Source organism: Phaseolus vulgaris, chromosome 3 (assembly GCF_051622355.1).
Source record: "Phaseolus vulgaris cultivar YP4 chromosome 3, ASM5162235v1, whole genome shotgun sequence".
Taxonomy (NCBI): domain Eukaryota; kingdom Viridiplantae; phylum Streptophyta; class Magnoliopsida; order Fabales; family Fabaceae; genus Phaseolus; species Phaseolus vulgaris.
In genome coordinates this window covers 3,639,835-3,659,457 of record NC_143500.1, presented here as the reverse complement: position 1 = coordinate 3,659,457, position 19,623 = coordinate 3,639,835, and the positions used below count along the sequence as shown (strand labels likewise).

Sequence of the window (19,623 nt, the reverse complement as noted above, 5' to 3'; positions counted from 1 at the left end):
GTTAATTTATACATGTTATACATTTATTAGTTATAATTATATTATTAATAAATGAGATTAATAATATTATTCAGTTTCTTACAACATGGTAATAAAATAACATTGCTATATATATAACTTTTTTTTAACGGAATTAATAAATATAACTTAATAAATATATATTTAATAGAACTAACTAAATAAATTAGTATGCATTTATACTTCTACATAAATATTACCAAAACGATAAAAATATGAATTTATTAACTTATTATTATACAAAAATAATTGTAAAATTTTATTATTAATATATGTAAATACTCACTACTATTTTGATTACCATTTTAGAGATCAATTTTATTATTAAATAGAAATCAATTTTAAAGATAAAAATAATTAATTATTATTTTTATTAAATTAGAGAGTTTAAAAATTTAAAATTTATTTGTATTAAAATAGTTTAAATTAGTAGGTAATTAGCTACTAAGATTTTAGTTATCAATTACTTTATATTCTAATATTTGGAGTTAAAGTATTGGTAGCTAAAATATTCGTAGTTAATTATATACCAATTTATAAAATATTTTAGATACCAATAATTTTTTAATTTTTAAAATAATATCTAATTTAGTCAATATATTAACTAATTATTTTTTTCTCTAAAATTAGTTTCTATTTAATGATTTTATTGTAATGGTTAATAAAATTCATTATATTTATAAAATAATATCTAACTTAGTCATTATATTTTTTTTATAAATTAGTTGTTATTAGAAAAAAATCTTGTGATGGTATACTTTCTAACCTTAACAAATTATATTGATATTTTTTATGTGATGAGTATTTTCTTTTTTTTATAAAAAAACTTTTATGTTAAGCATCACTATGCTACTTGACATCTCAGCTAGGTTGACACCTCAAGTAACAACAATCATTTGTCAAAAAAAAAAAAAAAATACAAAAATATGGGAGGACTATACGAAAACTCAAATGTTAACAAAAACGATAGAATTCTAAGAAAAAACTAGATGGAAGTCTATTATACCAATGAAATGATTCTCTATGCATAAATCTTAAATTAGTCAACTTATCAGCACACACATTCCCTTCACAAAAAATATGATATTTTTTATGTGAAGTATATTTGTATAAGTATATTTAATATTTTTGTATGTACATTTTCGTGAAGAATTCATATATTTTAATATATATATATATATATATATATAAATTTGGCTTTATTTAAGTGTTATATACACTACAAGAAAATCATGAAATAGAAATCAATTTTAGATACAAAAAATAATTAGTTGTTATAGTGACTAAATTAGAGACCATTGTAGGGACTAAATAAATTTTTTGTTTCTAAATTAGTTTATATTATTGTTAAATGGTTTCTAAATTGGTATTTAATTAACAACCAAAGTTTTTGCTACCAAATTTATAATCTAAATAATTGGTAGTTAAAACTTTGGTAGCTAATTAGATATCAGATTAGAAACTATTTAACAATAATAGAAATTAATTTATAAACATTTTTTTTTAGTTTCTAAAATGATTTCTAATTTAGTTACTATTGCAACTAATTATTTTAGTTTCTAAAAAATGGTTTCTTTTTTATGATTTTCTTGTAGTGATATAATAACCTTCATTTGCATAAAATAAATAAACTCGGTTTAACTTCTTAATTAATGCTTAAAAGATGTAACGTTAGAAAAATATAAATATAAGATGACATGTGATGAGTTATAACATATTGTTTGAACACATTTTATTATTACAATAAATCATGAGACCAAGACGTTGCTTATAGGCAATTAATTAAGAAATAATAGACTTTCTTCACCACAATGACATTTTTATTTGAGAATTATTTTCTTGGATAACACCATTTCCTATTTAATTCTATCACTACCAAAAAAAATCATTATATAGTAATCAAATTTAGATAAAAAAATAATTAATTATTATATTAACTAAATTATATATTATTTTAGAGACTAAAAAACTATTTATATTTAAAGTGGTTTCTATTATTGATAAAAATTTATAAAATGGTTTCTAAATTGATATCTAAATTAGTTATCTAAGTTTAGCTATTAATATTTTAGATTCTAAATTGATCTCAATTAGTCTTCTAGTGACTAATTTAGAATCTAAATTATTAGTAGTTAAAATATTTGTAGTGAATGGTTAGATACTAATTTAAAAATTACTTTATAATTTTTTATTAATAATAGAAAGTACTTTAGATACTAATAATTTTTTTAGTCATTAAAATGGTGTCTAATTTAGTCCAATAGTAACTAATTATTTTGGTATCTAAAATTAGTTACAATTTAATTATTTTCTTCTAGTGCATGGATAACACCTTTTTGGTTCACGGTGAGAATTCGGTTCCTAATCACCCGAATTTTCACCTTTGTTTCTTATTTTTGTAAAATAAAGGTTTTCATAATTTGGTTTTTAAGAAGTCGAATTTTGGAGGTATTTTTGTTTTCAATAATGAACTAGAGTGGAGAAAGATCGTTTGGTGGATCATCAAAATCTAATTTTTGAAAAATATAATTTCGACTTCTAGTTTTCAACTTTAGTGTATAAATGTTCATTCAATTAATTATACGATAACTGAATTTTTGGATGGTGTTTTAATCACTAAAATAACTTTTGTTATATTATTAGGAGTGATATTATATATTTATCTAAGGAGGATATAAGTGAATAGTTATAAGTGATTTTATGTATTTGTGTATAAACCAAAATGACAGAAAAAAATACTTATAATTGTTTATTTTACAATTGAGAAAGAAAGATTGAACGTAAACCAACTTGGGATTTAGAAGTAAAAACTAAAATGTTCATTTCTATTATTTTTTTTTACACATACACATGTCTTTTTAGTTATTATAAAATTAATGATTTTGATTTTAATCTCTATAAGAAAATTCCTATATATTTTTCATTTATAGAAAAATAAATTCTTTTAATTATTATGAAATTTAGTTTTAATCTCTCTGAAATATTTTCTTTAATTTTTATTTCTCAAAATTTTGAAATCAGTACTTTTAAGTCTTTATAGATAAATTATTAATTTAAAACTTTTTAAAATGTTACATGTTAACATTATATCTCAAGATTAGTGTGCGCCATTTTTTTTATTTAGCACATAAACACATAATTATTACTACATAATAATGTGAAAGAAAATACTAATTTTCAATTTTAGAATTTTTTTGTAGAAATCGAAATCAAAACTGGTTGCTTTAGGAAGTAAGAAAAAAAATACAAATAAACCAAAATTGAACTAATCAATAATAATATTTTCATTTTATTAGAAAAAATATGTCATGGATTTGAGACAAAATAAAAAACACAAATCCAATCACACTAATAAGACCATGTATATATAAACTAATTCTCTACCTAAAAGGTAAACTACATTGATTATTGAATTAAAAAGGTTAATGAACCTATTGTAACAAGATTGTGCAAATCATTTGATAATTTTAAAGTATTTGATTAATTGTTCCTAGTATGAAGTTATCAATACTACAATAAAATCATTAAATAAAAACTAATTTTTAGAGAAAAAAATAAATAGTTACTATATTAACTAAATTAGATACTATTTTAGAGATTAAAAAAATTATTAGTATCTAAATTAATTTTTATTGTTAATAAAATTTATAAACTAGTTTATAAATTGGTATTTAATTAGATACTAAGAGTTTAGCTACCAACTTTAGAATTTAAAGTAATTAGTAACTAAAATCTTAATAACTAATTAGATATCAATTTATAAATTAATTTATAAATTTTATAAATAACAGAAACTATTATAGATACCAATAATTTTGTTAGTCTTTAAAATAATATTTAATTTAGTTAATATAATGATTAATTGTTTTTTGTCTCTAAAATTGGTTTCTATTTAGTGATTTTTTTTAGTATGTTATGACTTTTGTATATTTATTTTTTTTATAAAAATGCTTTTATGTTAGGCATCACCATGCAACTTGACATCTCAGAACTAGGCTACACATCAAGTAACAACAATCATCTGTCATCACATGAAAAAATATTATTAAAAAAAAAGTAAATACAAAAATATGGAAGAACTAGACTAAAACTCATATGTTAACAAAAACGATACATAAATAGATTATATCTATTCATAAAGAATTCTAAGAACATACTAAAGAAAAACATATTATACTAATGAAATGTTTTTCTATAAATAAATCCTAAATTAACCAAGTTTTGTATATTTGTTTAGTAATTTTGTTTAGATGTTTGCATTAAAATAGTTGTTTGTGAAGCCAACCATCAGTGTCTATGAACTTGGTGCTTGTCATATTCTCAATTGTTTCTAAGTCCAACTTCTTGCTCCAACTCACTCTTTCAGAAGTGTCAGAACCTGGCCCAAAATTCCCATACTCTGCAAATGTTATGCCACCCCTGCAATTTTTTTATACCCAAAACCTTATATTAGATCACAAAGTTTCAACTACATTTAATTAAAATCAAAGTTTTGTTCACAAGCAAAAGATTTAGATGACTTGTAAAAGATTGAGAAGCTTCATTAGTTTGTCTACTAACAAACTCTATACAACAGTTTTGAAGAGAAGAAAGTTCAACCACAAAACTTTGCAAGATGTGTGTGAAATGAAAATTCATTGTTATGAAAGAGATAAATAAGAGACATAAAAGCTTTTTATATAAGTTTGATATATTTTTTTGGTGTTACAAATTTTCTTTAACTAGTTAGGTTAGAGAGTAATATATCATTTTGTAGTATTATGATTGATCTAACAACTTTTTACATTTTTTTTTATCACAAAAATAAATTAAATTAATATGAAAAACATAAAAAAAAAACTACTTCAATCTTTATATAAAGTGGATGAGTAATATTTTTTACTTCAATCTTTATATAAAGTGAATGAGTAATATTTTTTTTAAGCGTCAACGAAATTCATTAATACACTCGTACTCCTAACTAGTTTAAAAGTTAGTTTATGATAGAGATCTCACATCGATTAAAAATAAAAATATTTTATATTATATAAATAAATAAATAAAAATATCACCTTATAAACCGGTTTATAAAGTTGAGTTAAGTTTAAAGTTCTCTTTCTTAATAAGAGTTGAAATACACTTTAAAAGTTGATTTCCTAATAGCTTAAATCACTTTTTATGATAATTTATTTTTTTTACATTATTAGTTGTTTAATCATATACTAATCATATATTTATATATTAACATGAATGAATTAAGCTTGTGTTAATGTAAAGAATGTGTGATTAATTGAGAAAGAGGGAACAAAACATACTGATATGGATCAAATTTTCCTGCATTCCAACCAGAAGGTTGTACAATGTTGGAGATGTTGGTCTTGTAAAACAAAACCCTAGCATGATTTCTCCAAGGCCTCCCCAAGTAAGTTGAACCATTTCCAAACACATGGCAATCTTTGAAAACAAACCCATTTCCATCTTCTGAATTTGTTCTCCCTTGTGCTGTGATGAAACCTGGTGACCCAGGATCTAGTGCCCCTCCAATCACAGATATGGAACACCTCTACCAACAAAATCAATACATATTTATCAAAATCACTCATACATAAAACCATTTTTCTATCAAATTTGAAAAAAAAAAAAAACTAGAATTATTCCAAATTTGAGTCTCGAAAATTGTGTTGTCCGGATAGGTCAATCAATAGACCGACTTATTATCAAATAAAAGTATATTTATCAAAATGATTCATACATCAAACTATTTTTCTATCAAATTTGAGAAAGAAAACTAAAGTTGTTATAAATTTGAGTCTTTGAAAATTGTGGTGTTCGGATAGGTCAATCAATTGACTGACCTATTATCAAATAAAAGTAGTTGTTTAACTCGGAACAAAGACTAGGTATATCATGTTGAGATATTTGAGTAAGTTAGTATATAAGCTGAATTAAACACTATTTAAGAGAGGGATGATTTTTAAAGGAGAGAAAAGGAGAAAGAAAGCATCTAAGTCTTCCAATTTGTAATTTGACGAGATCAAAAATCTACCTCGATTATAGATAAAGACATTTTATAATATATAAGTAAATACAAACTTGAATCTTGAAAATCTATCTCGATTATAGATAAAGTAGATACAAATCTACCATAAACCCTAATATACAAGTAAATACAAATTTTACCGTCTGAATCGATTTTATGAAACTAAGTTAAAATTAATTAACTTGTTAATAGAAATTAAAAGTAAAAGTTATTATTATTGGTACCTCAAATAGTGATTGTGCTGCACCAAAGATAAAATCAATGGCACCTTGAATGGTACAAAGGTTGTAGTAATGTCTTCCTGTGTCGTCCCATAAAGTGTCTTGCAAACCGAAGAAACCAACTCTGAAAAAGTAAGACTTGTCTCCACTCACCATTGCAGCCACAGCAGGCACCTTGGCTTTACTATTTATTGGGTTGTTGTATGAATTCTTTTCCACATACACAAAGTTCAACAAAATTATCACAACTTAATCTTATTTTGCAAAACTAAACACAATTTTTTTTACTTCCAAACAAAATCTAGAAAGAGATTAAGAAGTTATGTGTGAAGTGGTATATGTTTCATACATGTATTAGAACATCCTCAAATACTTGTATTACCTGTATTTATTATTTACTGATAATAAAACAACAATATTATTTATGATGATTTTCATAATTTGAATTTATATTTGATATAACTTTAAAACTAACTCAGAAGAAGAAGGTTATATTTAGTGCAATAATTAGTGGGAAAACTTGATATTTTCAGTCCACTACACTTAATTTATCAACCTTTTTTAATCTTAAAAATTAAAATTAAGACATAATTGAAGTATTATTTGATTTTATTATTTTATTATTTTATTTGAAAGATATATATATTCAATGATATTATAAATTGAATCCTTAACGGTATATAAATTATAATTATTATTTACAATTATAATGAAACAATTTAATATGTACAAAATAATAATAATTTCTAATTCATCTCATTAAATACACTAATTAATCAATTAAATATTTTAATTAAATTTTATGATTAAGTTTGTTTATATATATCCACTACAAGAACATCATTCAATAAAAGAAAAAAAAAATTATTATATTAACTAAATTAAATATTATGATTAAAATCTTGATAGCTAATTATACAGATAATAGAAACTAATCAATATAACAACTAATTATTATTTTTTATAAAATTAATTTTTAGAATTATATTAACTTGTGCCCCTTCCCTTTTGACCAGAAAAAAAATATATTATATAATTATTTTCATCATTTAATGTTTGTAAAATTGTAAATGGAATAAAAATTTATAAGATTGGAACTACCATATTCTAAGTGATAATTATTATTTTTTTGTTGGAAAAATGTTCAACCGAAAATATTCAATGGGAGTAATAACTTTGTAGAAATCAGCAATGGTTTGAATTCCAGAAAATACTTGAGACTAATAATAAAAAACTTGGTCAAATAATTATTTTTTCTCAATTTTCAACGTGAAAAGTGAGTAGGAAACACACAAATATGTGATGGGACTATGCAAGAAAATTAGGATTATTAATTATACGTAATTAGTATTTTAATCCTATATAATTTTTTAATTGAAGTTTCAAATACGTAAATCTATTGTAAATTTATAATCAATAATTTAAAGTGTGATACAAAATTATTTTAATGAATAACATTTTAAAAATGTAATTTAATTAGTCATAAAAAGACAACAAAGAAAGAAAAAAAAATATACTTGAAATTGTTGAGAGAAAATATTTTACTAACTGTGTACGTGGATTGCACTTTTAAGGAAGAGAATAGAACAAAATTATTGAAAAATGTGAAAAAAGAAAAGAAAAAAAGAAGGAAAAGTTCCATTTGTAAATTCTGCGTAAGAGCATAATATAAAATAAAGGGAAAGTTTATTTTTAGTTCTTATATTTTTTTTGTCAATATTTTAGTTTATGGATTTTCAAATCGATATATTAATGTTTTAATTTGTGAAAATACAACATTAATATTAATATTTAAATTTCAATATTCAATTCAATTTTTTACTTTATAATATAACTAAAGATTTATTTTTTTCTAAAAGAAAAATAGATATACCATCAGTTTTTAATAATAAGTAAAAGAAAGTATTTTTTTCCTTCTTGAAAAAATAAAAGGTAGGATTTTCAATTCATAACATTATTGCTTCATTGACCTAATTAAAGTAAGCAAAAATCATATTATTTAATAGACTATTTAATTCCTAATATGTATTTCTGGAATATAATATGAATTGAGCAAATTCATTGTCAAATATTTGGCTATCATGGCTTAAATAGGAAATATATTTTAAAAAATCATAAATAACTAAATCAAAAATTTAAAGGTAAAGGAATAATTTCATCACTACAAGAAAATAACTAAAAAAAATTAACTTTAGAGACAAAAAATAATTAGTCACTATATTAACTAAATTAGATATTATTTTAAAAAATAAAAAAATTATTGGTATCTAAAGTAGTTTTTATTATTCATAAAATTTATAAATTAGTTTCTAGATTAGTAACTCTAGTTAATTATTAAGATTTTAACTACTAATCATTTAGATTCTAAAATTGATTGCTAAAATTTCAGTGTCTAATTTGTTACCGATTTATAAACTAATTTATAAATTTTATTAACAATAATATAAACTAATTTATATTAATATTTTTTTTTAATTTTTAAAATAATATTTAATTTACTTAATATAAGGATTAATTATTATTTTTCTAAAATTAATTTTTATTTAATAATTTTTTTTATAGTAAATTAAGAAAAATAAAAATAAAGAACAACATTAATTTGACCTAAAAGTGGGAAACAGAAAGGTTTGAAAAGAAACAGTAGATGGAACATTCTTACCCTAAAGCTCATGGATTTGACAACAATATTGTCAGCCATGGCTGCAAACGTAGGACTCTGTGAGGTATTATCATGGTCATCCCACTCAACAAAAGTTCTTCTCTTTCCCTCCCCTTTTAATATGATGTAAGGCTTATCATAAGGAATCTTCACTTTTTCTCTGAACATAAACAAGATAAAATCATTCAAAATCAACAAAATTATTAATTATATCATCATCATACCCTAATTACACTACAAAACAATTCATGTACTAATCCAATACATAGTATGGTGTATTATACTAACAGTATAACATTGATAATATGCATCAATTTGTTAATTTTTTATACCATATGAGTGTTGTTTATCCATTTTATTGTTAGAAAATTTATAATTATTCAGAAGTAAACCCTAAACCCTAAGTGTAACTTAATATTATAAAACAGATTTTTTACGTGAGTTTTGTACTTATTTATATATTATAAAATGTCTTTATATTTAATTGATGTGACATCTTCAACACACATCTCTCATGTCGAGACTGACACTCACTTATATATTATAAAATGTCCTTATATCTAATCGATGGGAGTCTCCAACACACATCTCTCATGTTAAGACTGGTCTGTTAGCGGCTGATTTGATAAGTCCAACAAACTCTCGCTAGGAATAGACTCTAAATGGTTATACCATATTACGAAGTAAACTTTAAACCTAACTCAATCATATAAAACCGATTTTTAAGATGAAGTTTACATTCAGTTATATATTATCAAATGTTTTTATCTCTAATCGATGTAAGACCTCCAATAATAACCTAATACCACATGATATATTTCATATACTCTTGAAGAAACCAAATTGAATACCATCAAAACCAAAAAATAAAATGTAGCTTATAACATGTTTGGTTATAACTTGAACATCTTGAACATATAACATGAATGGTTGATAAACTTGTGCATATGAGAATATTATAGTTTTACCTATAGGTACCAGCCTTGACCTTGATGGAAACCCAATACATGTTGTGAGAAGGGACTGAATCAATGGCAGATTGTATTGTAGTGAAGTTTCCATGCCCTGATTGATCCACCACTATTGACCAGTAAGGTAAGTGTTTTGTTCCAACTTTTCTATAAAACTGAGCATTGGCTTCCTCTACTCTCAAACCCACCAAGACAAATAAGAGACACACAGAGCAGCACCATCCAAAAACCATGGTGATGGACTGAAGACAAAACAAAGATAAAGCAAAAACCCTCACATAAGAAGTCACAAGGAAAATCCATCTATCTATAATCTCAGTATTTAAAGGCCAAAATATCAGTGTGTTAGGGAGGGTAAGTCAAGAAAGTCAAAGGGGGAGAGGATTCAATCATGAACATATTTTATTCATATAAAAAAAATATAATAGTTCTGTGAATTTTAGGAATAAAATGGAAAAGGGTGATGAAGAGAAGTTGTGGAATCAACCAAACATGTTTAATTTTGATGTTATGAAAGTTGACCTAAATTGGTGCATTTTCCATTTTGGTTCCCCATTTTGTGATCACACTTTTAAGTCAATGATATGTTGGTAATTAAGCCAAATTAGTGGCGGCTAAAAGCAACTAAAAGATGGTGTCCCAATGTGGGAGAATCAATGTGATGTTAGGTAATGTTCATTATCTTTCTTTTTTATTCTGTAACCATATATATATATATATATATATATATATATATATATATATATATATATTTCTCAAACGGATTAGAATCAAAAGAACGATTCAGACACTCTTCAGTTGGTCGGTCTACACCTCTCTCCTTCTCAAATGAACTCTCACCTTCTTACTCTTTCACTCCTTCTCGCTTTCTCCGAATTCGGATGGTACCTACAAAAAGTACTCTGACGCTCAAGTTATACTTCGACACTTGGTATTTAGGATTAGATGGTTACGTACATGATCCTTTGGAATTTGTGCTAATTTATATAATTATTGTAAATTCATTGTTGTTAATGAGCCTAATAAAAGATTATTAACAAATACTGGGTTATTAATCAGTTGACATGTCGGCCTTCCAGACTGAAGTCTTGGTGTGCAGACCATATCGGTATATATATATATATATAATAAACTAATCTTCGTTATTGTAACTAATACTTATTGGAAGACTTTGTCCAATAAAATAAAGGCTTGAAAATAGATGAAAATTTGACTTCAAATTTCATCTAAAAGAAGAGTTTACAGATAAAATATCAGGTTGAGAAACTTGCATTTGGACCAGAAATGGTAACTGAAAATTGACTTTACTTTCTCTTTCTCTGTTTCCTTCTTTAAGTTGCTGATATTAAATAATGAATACAAGAATGAAGGTCAATAACTGCCAACAAACTTTCTTGTATAACTTTGTTTTGGTCTTCTGTTCTTAAAATTGCTGTTTTTCTATACGACATTCCAGCACTTCCTAACCCACTAATGTGTACTTATGTCATACTTTTAAAATTCAGCAAAAGAAACATGTTTGCATGTTATATATATTTCAATTATTATTGAACATTTGACTTTAGTACCATCTTCCTCAATCAGGTGCATTTGCACCAGAATTTGCAATTAGAGAAGAAAATGAAAAACTGTTGTACCTAACCATAGCAGTTGTGCATTACTCAATTGTTTGCCAAATATCTGCTAAAACATCACAATGAAAAGAGAAGTCCAAATAATCATACTAACTAATGTAAATTTGCAAGATTTTGAAACTGAAATTTGAACCTGTAAAAAGTTAGTTCAGATTCTCATAAACAATGTCAAACAAACTATATGTAAGTGAATAATTACTTCAACTTCAACTTCATATAAATAAATAATGATTTGTTTAACAAACAAAACTGTCTTTTTGGCCTTTCTCCATGCACCAAAGATGTTCTGCACTAAACATAAGCACACACTTTTAAATATTAGTGACCAAATCTATTACATGACACATTTACATAAAAAGCTATTGCTTTAAAAAGCCTTGTAAATGATGGGTGGGGAAGTAATAATATAAGGAAAAAACATTGAATTTACATAATTTCACTCGAACCCTACCCATAATCTGTACACAGTTGGGGGGTGTGGCGTGGTATACATTTACTCTAACAATACCAAACTGCAGCTGTTAGTATGATCCCTCATCAATGAACTCAAATATGTTGGAAAAACAAGTGCTACTCTATGCATCTAAGCATAAGAACAAGTTACATGCAACATGGTAGAAGCAATCGTACTAGAATGTGTTGTCTCCAATGTTCTAGTTGGTTGCCAAGTAAAAAGCAGATTGTGATGAGTCTGAGATGGTCTTTGATTTGAAAAACTTTGCAACTTCCTGATACAGATTCTCTTCCTCAAATGGCTTTGAGACATATCCATCCATGCCTCGTTTCAAGCACTCATCATATGTAGCATGGATCACATCAGCTGTCATGGCCAATATAGGCACATGCCACTCACTCCCATTCTTCATCTCCTCATTTGCCTTGCTCTCCATCATCCGAATTTGGCTTGTTGCTTGAAATCTGCAGAATGTGTAAACACAGTTATTTGTTTCCATGAATTAGAACATGTTTGAACAAACCAAGATATAGAGAAAATTGAGGTTTTTACATTGCCATAATATGTAACAAAACTCTTATATCTAATAGATCTTAAGGATGTAACAAACATGAAATGCTATTGAGTAACTTCCTGGACAATAGTACCATGAACACTAAATGCATTTACATGAATCTACATTTTCCTAAGTACTTAAGTATAAATAACTCTAACATGTGTAATAAAGCAGGAAAAGAAGCGATAATAACAGTCGATATAAATATGCATACCCGTCCATTTCTGGCATTTGAATGTCCATGAAGCAAGCATCAAAATTGTGAGGCAATTGCAGCATTTCAAGTGCGGCTTTGCCACTTTCAGCACATTTCACATCAGCTCCAAACTTTTTCAGAGCACCTGCAGCAACCCTTCGGTTTACTCCATTGTCATCAACCACCAAGATTTTCTTTCCATAGAGAAGGCTTTGTAGAAAAGCAGAACCATTAGGCATGTCTTTCCCTAGCTGCCTCTTCTTCCCCATCCCCAAAACTTGCTGAAGACAAGCAGCCACCATACTAGCTCTCAGAGGCTTCATGATCACAGTATCACTGAAACCCATGGCCTTAGCTTTATCAAATTCAGTTTTACTAATATTGGTTGCCAGAAGGATCATTTTAGGCCTCTTAAACATGTGACCATTCTGTTTCCATACATTGAAAATCCCATCCTCGCCCGATATCCATGTGTCTTTCTCAACCATGATAATATCTGGCAGGAACGTTCTGCCACATCCAAGTAGTTTCATTAGTGAATGAACTGAACCAAGCAACTTGAACAAAAAAACATTGTAATAGCACATCTTCTCAAAATGTAGTAAAAGAAACAGTCACAAGCAATTTCACAATATAACTTACAAGAATAATAAAAGCCACAAGAATGAAAAACTACAAGTAATAGACACAAGCAAGAAATATGTCGTCACGAATTGATTTCAAATTGAAAACAACTGAAACACAACCAATAGACATTTGAAAAATATCCATACTGAAACTTAGCATTTGAATTATGACTATGCCAATACATTATCAAACAAAAAACGGGGCCATAGCACGACATCACTGTCAAATTGCATCTTAAAATCAATTGGCATTAAACAAAGTTGCTTTATATAAGGCACACCCAAGAATTGAGGTAAGCCATGTGAGACTTCCCAACAATAACACCCGGATAAAACTGCAAAATATGTATAAACTTGCATAGTCAGTTTAAAGGGCTTTTTTAAAACCACAAGCATGTGTTATGACAATATCAAAAGGTTGATACCACTGTAGTTCTTTTATCACTTTCAGTTTCTTCATAATTAACTCTAATTTTATCCAAACAAAAAATCAAAATAGAGAAGGAAAAATAGAACTTACCCTGAGTTCAAAGAATCACTTTTACCACATAAAGCAACAGCCTTACTGATGCTATTTTCAACTTTAACTAGTATACCTAGTCTCTTCAAATGGTATCTAGTCACAGCAGCTCTAACAGGTTTTCCATCAATGACAATGACTTTCAGCCCTCTAAAACTTGAAGGAAGATCTTCCAAACTTTTCTTCATGTCACTAACCGAACTTTTCTTAAAGGTTCCACAAACTGCTGTAAAAGAGAAAGTGCTACCAATCTGGGGTCGGCTTATGAAGTTTATCTTACCACCCATTAGTTCAACCAGACATTTGCTGATACTCAAGCCAATACCAGTTCCCCCATAATTTCGTGAAGTTGAGCTGTCAGCCTGCACAAAAGGCATAAATATCCTATCCTGTGCTGAAAAAGGAATTCCAATTCCTGTGTCTTCCACACACACCCTCAAGGTGACTTGCTCAGAAGTTTCACTAGTAGCCACCGTTTCTCTTGAAGAATCAAGGCAAGATTTTTCATCAGCAATTAGGTGCTTAAAATTATCCCAGCTATTCCGTTCGTCAGCTGCTTCACGTCCACTTAAGGTTTTGAAATGATAATCATCAGATATATGGAAAACTTCATCTGATTCTCCATTTGTATGTTTTCCATTCAGTGTGGGCTTTCTATTGTCCCCTAGATGGACTTTGACAAATATATGTCCATGTTCAGTGAACTGCAAGACGTGCAAATTACATGAATGCAATGGACAAAATGAATATGAAGGATTTGAGCACTAAAACCATTGCCCTCTTCCACACTAGCCAGCAAAAAGTGGGGGGAAGAAGAAAAGAAAAGGCTAAATCTAAAAGTAAGAAAACTGAAACAGTCAAAATGACATTTCCAAATGCAAATAACATCAGACAGATAAACTTCGAAATTCCACTTACTTTAACAGAGTTGCCTACAAGATTTGTTATTATTTGTCTGAATCTTCCGGGATCTCCCATGACAATATCCGGTACTTTATCAGAAACAAAGACAGCCAGCTTTACTTCCACAATCAAAGTTCGGGTTGAGGATCAGCATGAGCATCAAGAACATGAACATCCAATGGCATAACACCCCAAAAAAGGTGAGGAAGAGATGAAAGAACAACATAAGTTCATCAGTAAAAAAGAAAAAATGGTGAAATTTTATAACTTAGAAAAAGAAAAACAATCTTATGCTATTTGTAGTAGGTTAATCAACAATTAAGCATACCTCTAAACCTTTGTGTCTAGATTTCTCAGAAAAAAGGGAAAGAACATCATCGAGTATGGAACGAAGATCAAATGGAACAGCCTCCAGCTCTAACTTGCCAGCTTCAATTTTAGCTCTGTCCAGCACCTCATTTATTAGTGTTATCAGTGCCTTTCCGCATGCTTGAGCAGTCTGAGCATAATCCCGTTGGGTTGAACTCAATTCTGTATCTAGAAGCAGAGCAAGCATTCCTACAGTAATTTGGAGTTAAATGGCGTCATCATCAATGGAAAAATGCATGTTATGAAAGCATATATCAAATTTTGTTAATAAGATAGAGGCAAATTTACCTAAGATACCATTCATGGGTGTTCTAATTTCATGAGAGACCGTAGCTAGAAACTGAAATTTAAAAGTTACTGTGATCAGAGAGTAATCCTTAAAACAACAAACCATGATAACAATATGTAAGGAAAATTACCTGGGACTTGGCAACATGGGCTGATTCCGCTCGAACTTTCAGTTCCTGCATTTCATGGAAATCATCTTCGACTTTGACAATATGATTTCCAGCACCGTATAAAATGTAACCCACTAATATAAGAATCACAAAAAATAGAAATGCAGTGGTAACAGCTATCCAATTTGTAGGTGCCTTCTGATGGTACCTATTCAAAATTTGATGATAAACTATTCTTGAGAAGGGAAAATATTGAAGCTCCTGACTGAAAAAAAAGGAAAGCAACCAGATGCACCTACCTACATATCATTTGATGTTTCCTATAAGGGTCTCCAAAATCAAGCTTGCTTTCATGGGCAAGAGACACATCACCTTCTTCATAGGGCTTGCCATACATTATTAGTGGATTAGTATAGTTTGTGATATCATATACATTCACCAAAATTGCTTGGTTACCAGCAAGTTGCCCAAGTAAATTCTCAACAAGGGACTCAACATCAAAGGATCCTCCAACGTATCTGATGTTCATTAGAAATTCATTCAATAAATTGGAACACTACTAGTTTACATTAATCGTAAAGCCACAAGATTGAGCCAGGGAGTTACATACAGAACTGAATTCAAATTAAGTCCATGAAAATACAAAAACAAAAGGAACAATTTCATAATTAGCATGACTTGAGATCCAATGGAAAAGGAAGCAGCACAGGCTTTCGGATATGATAACATTTTATACAATTACAGATTTGTGGTGGAGAAATTAGACCATTGGCACTTGGCACCACTGTTGTCATCATTATTTAGGCTATGAAAACAACACATGCAAAAACAACTAAAGCTATATACTATGCCATCTGACTCAAAGAATAGCCAAGAATAATATCACAAAAGCAAACTTGAAAAACAAAGTAGAAGTGAAACTAGAGCCCACCCTGCAGTTGCTTCGATGCGTTCTTCCACTGTTGTCTTCTGAGGGAGCTTGGACTTGTACACAGGAAATGTTAAAACCACACCAAGATGGTGAGAACCCCACAGCCTGAAAGGGCTCGTCAGAACTGCTTTCCCAGTGGCTCTAGCCCTTAAAATGTTCTCTCGATCCTCCTGAACCATGCAAAAAACAAATTTTGAAATGGGAATAGGACAAAATAAAGTAGATGTTCAACAGAGTTGTAATCTACCTCTCCAGACATCATATCAAGAGACTCAAGATATGAGACAGTTTCTTGTGCAAATATCACCGGGGCATACTCATCTCTAACCAGTGAAGACTTTTCTTCCATTGTCTTTATAACCCATCCATGTTCTTTCTCAAATTTCTCCCTCTCAGATTTAACAACTCTTTGTGCATATGCCACACCACTCAGTAATGGCCGTTCAAATGCTGTCCGGGCTGTATACTCGGCAAAGGTTTCCTATTTGACAATGAACAATGAAAAATAGTCAAGACGTCTGCAAGTGGATGGAGTTACTTACACAATTTGAACTATATGTAGAAGAATGAAAATCCCAAATAGTCTTTCATTTCTTTCAAACCATTACACAAATTATCATGCTTACCTAGTGTCAAATAAACAACTAGAGGGGAAGAATAAGCACTAACCTGGTCAATGGCAGAAGGGTATCTGTAGTAATGGAAGGTTGAAACGAGGATGGCAAGGGCATGGACATGGTTAACACTAACACTAAACTGATCTTGTAGCATTCTTGCCCTTTGATCACAGAGGCTACCCAACACCTCCTTCCTTCTGACTTTAGTGTCATCATCCATTTTGCTAAAGATGCACCAACTGATCAAAGCCATTAGCAGGATCCATAGCAGCAAGAACTTTGGAAGCCAAGCTCTATGAGCCTGAATGAAAGTGTACTTTCTTTTAGACCCCATTTGATCATACAACCTCAAAGCGACAGGATGGTGGCTCTGCATCTTCAAACTAAGACCCATCAGCAAGAAATTCACACTCTGCCTAGTTTTCCTGAGCTTCTATGCTGTATTATTTCCCTTGCTTCCCTTCTGCCCCCTTCATATCTATATTTAGAAAAGCCCCAACAAGAGAAATTTATACAGTTAGTGCTCACATAGGAATGTTAACTTTCTTTAAAGCTGTAATAAAATTACAGACACTTTTCTCTGGTGGTGCTAGAAAAGAAAAAGGGGTCACAGAACAAAACTCCATGTAAAAGTATCATTACAGCATTGTTTTTCGTGATCCAAAACATCAGAAAGGGCAAGCACAAACACACCAAGCATGATGAAGGATTGACCAATTGCCTCTCTTTCTCTCTCCTAACAAGCAATACTCACTTCCAAAACCACCAAGACAAAAAGAAACATGGAAAGAGAAACAAAACCCAGAATTAAAAGAAGAAAACTTTCCAAGCTCAGAAACAAGCACGGGTCTCAAAAGATGGAAAAACAGCTCAAATTCCTAAGAGCCACCACCTCCCTCACCCCCTCTCTCTCTCCCCACCTACACCCAAACACTTGGCCTTGTCTCACACTAGTGCTGAGGATCACATTAAAAAACACAAGAGAACTCTAACCAATAATCATGCTATGTAGGCGTGAAACTGGTTCACACTCCCTCTTGCATATAATATTCCAAACAGGGACACTGACCCCAAAACACAAACACACACAAACCAATGAAAGAGAGACATAGATAGCAGTAATGGGGTTTTGTAGAAAGAAAGAAATACTAATAATGCTTACGTTTTGTTTACCTGTAACAGGAAAGAAAGGGTGGCTGTACAATGAACCATAGAAACCAAGTTTTGTTGGTCCAACTCTGTCTCTCACTCTAGTCTACACACTGCTGCTTTTTATTTTATGCCCTTTTTATGCTACTTTTCTCTGTTGCCACTTTTTTATTAATATTAACAGATAAGAAAAGATCGAATTTTTAGGATTTCCCTTGATACGCTCGTCTCCCATGAGCTTCACAATAATAAAAAAAACACAAAAATAATTATTAACACATTAGTCTCCTACCCTAATCACTACTAGCCCTAATTTGTCTTTCTCTTTCTTTCTTGTTGCACTCTCGTTTTCTTTTCCTTTTCTTTTCTTTTCTGTTTATGGCACTAACACTAATGCATTTCCCACCAACAGTGTCTCCCCCTTCTCAGTTTCCATTGCTGAGGAGAGAAGCTGAGAATAGAAAAAAAAAAAAAAAAACACCATGTTCCAAGGATGTTGGAAAAGGGTCCAAAAAAAGCAACCTTTGTTGACCAGCGTAGTGATGGAAAAAACTTAACCAACCACTGTTTTTTTGTGTCTCTTTTTTTATCCCTATTGCTCAATACTGAAGAGTGCAAATTTTTGTGTATAAGGGGTTCTTCTGATTCTGAAAATGAATCATTTTTTTTTTTGTCTCACGTGGATCTTTCTTTCTTTGTGTTTCTTACCTTTTTGTGTGTCCAAATTTGAGGTATTGCAACACAGAAAAGAGAGAAACGAAGAAAAGAAAAAAGAAAAAAGAAAAACTGAAGTGGCATTTACAAATCTGCGTGATAATGACATGGTGACCAGGCAGGGATTTTATTCCCACATAGATTACCAGAATTGCCCTTCCTCGTATTTCTAATTCCATAAATACCCCTCGGAGATAATTATGAATTATCTGATGTCAGCGTTCATTAATAATGTTTTGGACGACCCAACCAACCAAGCCATTTTCAAGCACATGTCAAGAACTAATTATTCTTCCAGATTTAATACATTAATTATTTTAAGATTAAATTCATTATGTATTCTATGTAGTAGAACTTATTAAATCATATACGTATACATATATATATATACTCTAACACCGAAATAGTATATAACAAGTATTTGACTTAGGAGTAGTCCCCAACTACTTAGTTAGAGGGCATATTAATAATATTAATAATTTAAAGTAGTAAATACCGGTCGGACCCCGAACAACTGAACACATGAATTAATAATACAACGTAATAAATACATGACAAGAAAACAGTTATAACTAACATTAAATGAGTTAAAGATACATTTTCGAAACGCATTTTCGCAATATCAGAAAGTCACTACACACAACCCGATGACCACTACACATGTCTTG

The 19,623-nt window shown here is 29.2% G+C and overlaps 2 protein-coding genes across 6 annotated transcripts; both read right to left on the bottom strand.

Annotated features, from left to right (window-relative positions):
- Nucleotides 1–4,026: 4,026 nt before the first annotated feature.
- LOC137805736 (putative pectinesterase 29) lies at nt 4,027–10,172 on the bottom strand. Its single transcript, XM_068605669.1, has 5 exons — nt 9,886–10,172; nt 8,918–9,077; nt 6,262–6,468; nt 5,313–5,560; nt 4,027–4,437 (listed from the first exon to the last, which is right to left on the bottom strand). The coding sequence occupies exons 1-5, from the start codon at nt 10,119–10,121 to the stop codon at nt 4,278–4,280; spliced, it is 1,011 nt and encodes a 336-aa protein (XP_068461770.1). The 5' UTR covers nt 10,122–10,172; the 3' UTR covers nt 4,027–4,277.
- Nucleotides 10,173–11,706: 1,534 nt separating this feature from the next.
- Nucleotides 11,707–18,719, bottom strand: LOC137806138 (histidine kinase CRE1). Of its 5 annotated transcripts, none has more exons than XM_068606106.2 (12): nt 18,266–18,719; nt 17,145–17,570; nt 16,723–16,956; nt 16,476–16,645; nt 15,844–16,062; nt 15,566–15,752; nt 15,435–15,486; nt 15,106–15,335; nt 14,793–14,891; nt 13,875–14,578; nt 12,747–13,238; nt 11,707–12,440 (listed from the first exon to the last, which is right to left on the bottom strand). In XM_068606106.2, exons 2-12 carry the CDS (start codon nt 17,484–17,486, stop codon nt 12,176–12,178), a joined length of 2,994 nt encoding a protein of 997 aa, XP_068462207.2. In that variant the 5' UTR covers nt 17,487–17,570; nt 18,266–18,719; the 3' UTR covers nt 11,707–12,175. The 5 variants fall into 5 exon arrangements, with proteins under 5 accessions (XP_068462207.2, XP_090156448.1, XP_068462208.2 ...); XM_090300322.1 differs by having other exon boundaries at nt 15,848–16,062; nt 18,266–18,371; XM_068606107.2 differs by having other exon boundaries at nt 18,255–18,369.
- Between the last annotated feature and the right edge of the window lie 904 nt (nt 18,720–19,623).

Coding starts and splice junctions, on each gene's coding strand:
- LOC137805736 (XM_068605669.1), bottom strand. CDS start 10,121: ATGGTTTTTGGATGGTGCTGCTCTGTGTGTCTCTTATTTGTCTTGGTG. Junction 5,561..6,261: donor CAGCACAATCACTATTTGAG/GTACCAATAATA, acceptor TTTTGTTGGTAG/AGGTGTTCCATATCTGTGAT. Junction 4,438..5,312: donor GGAAAATTTGATCCATATCA/GTATGTTTTGTT, acceptor AAAAAATTGCAG/GGGTGGCATAACATTTGCAG.
- LOC137806138 (XM_068606106.2), bottom strand. CDS start 17,486: ATGGGTCTTAGTTTGAAGATGCAGAGCCACCATCCTGTCGCTTTGAGG. Junction 16,646..16,722: donor TTGATATGATGTCTGGAGAG/GTAGATTACAAC, acceptor TGCATGGTTCAG/GAGGATCGAGAGAACATTTT. Junction 14,579..14,792: donor TTGTAGGCAACTCTGTTAAA/GTAAGTGGAATT, acceptor CACGTCTTGCAG/TTCACTGAACATGGACATAT.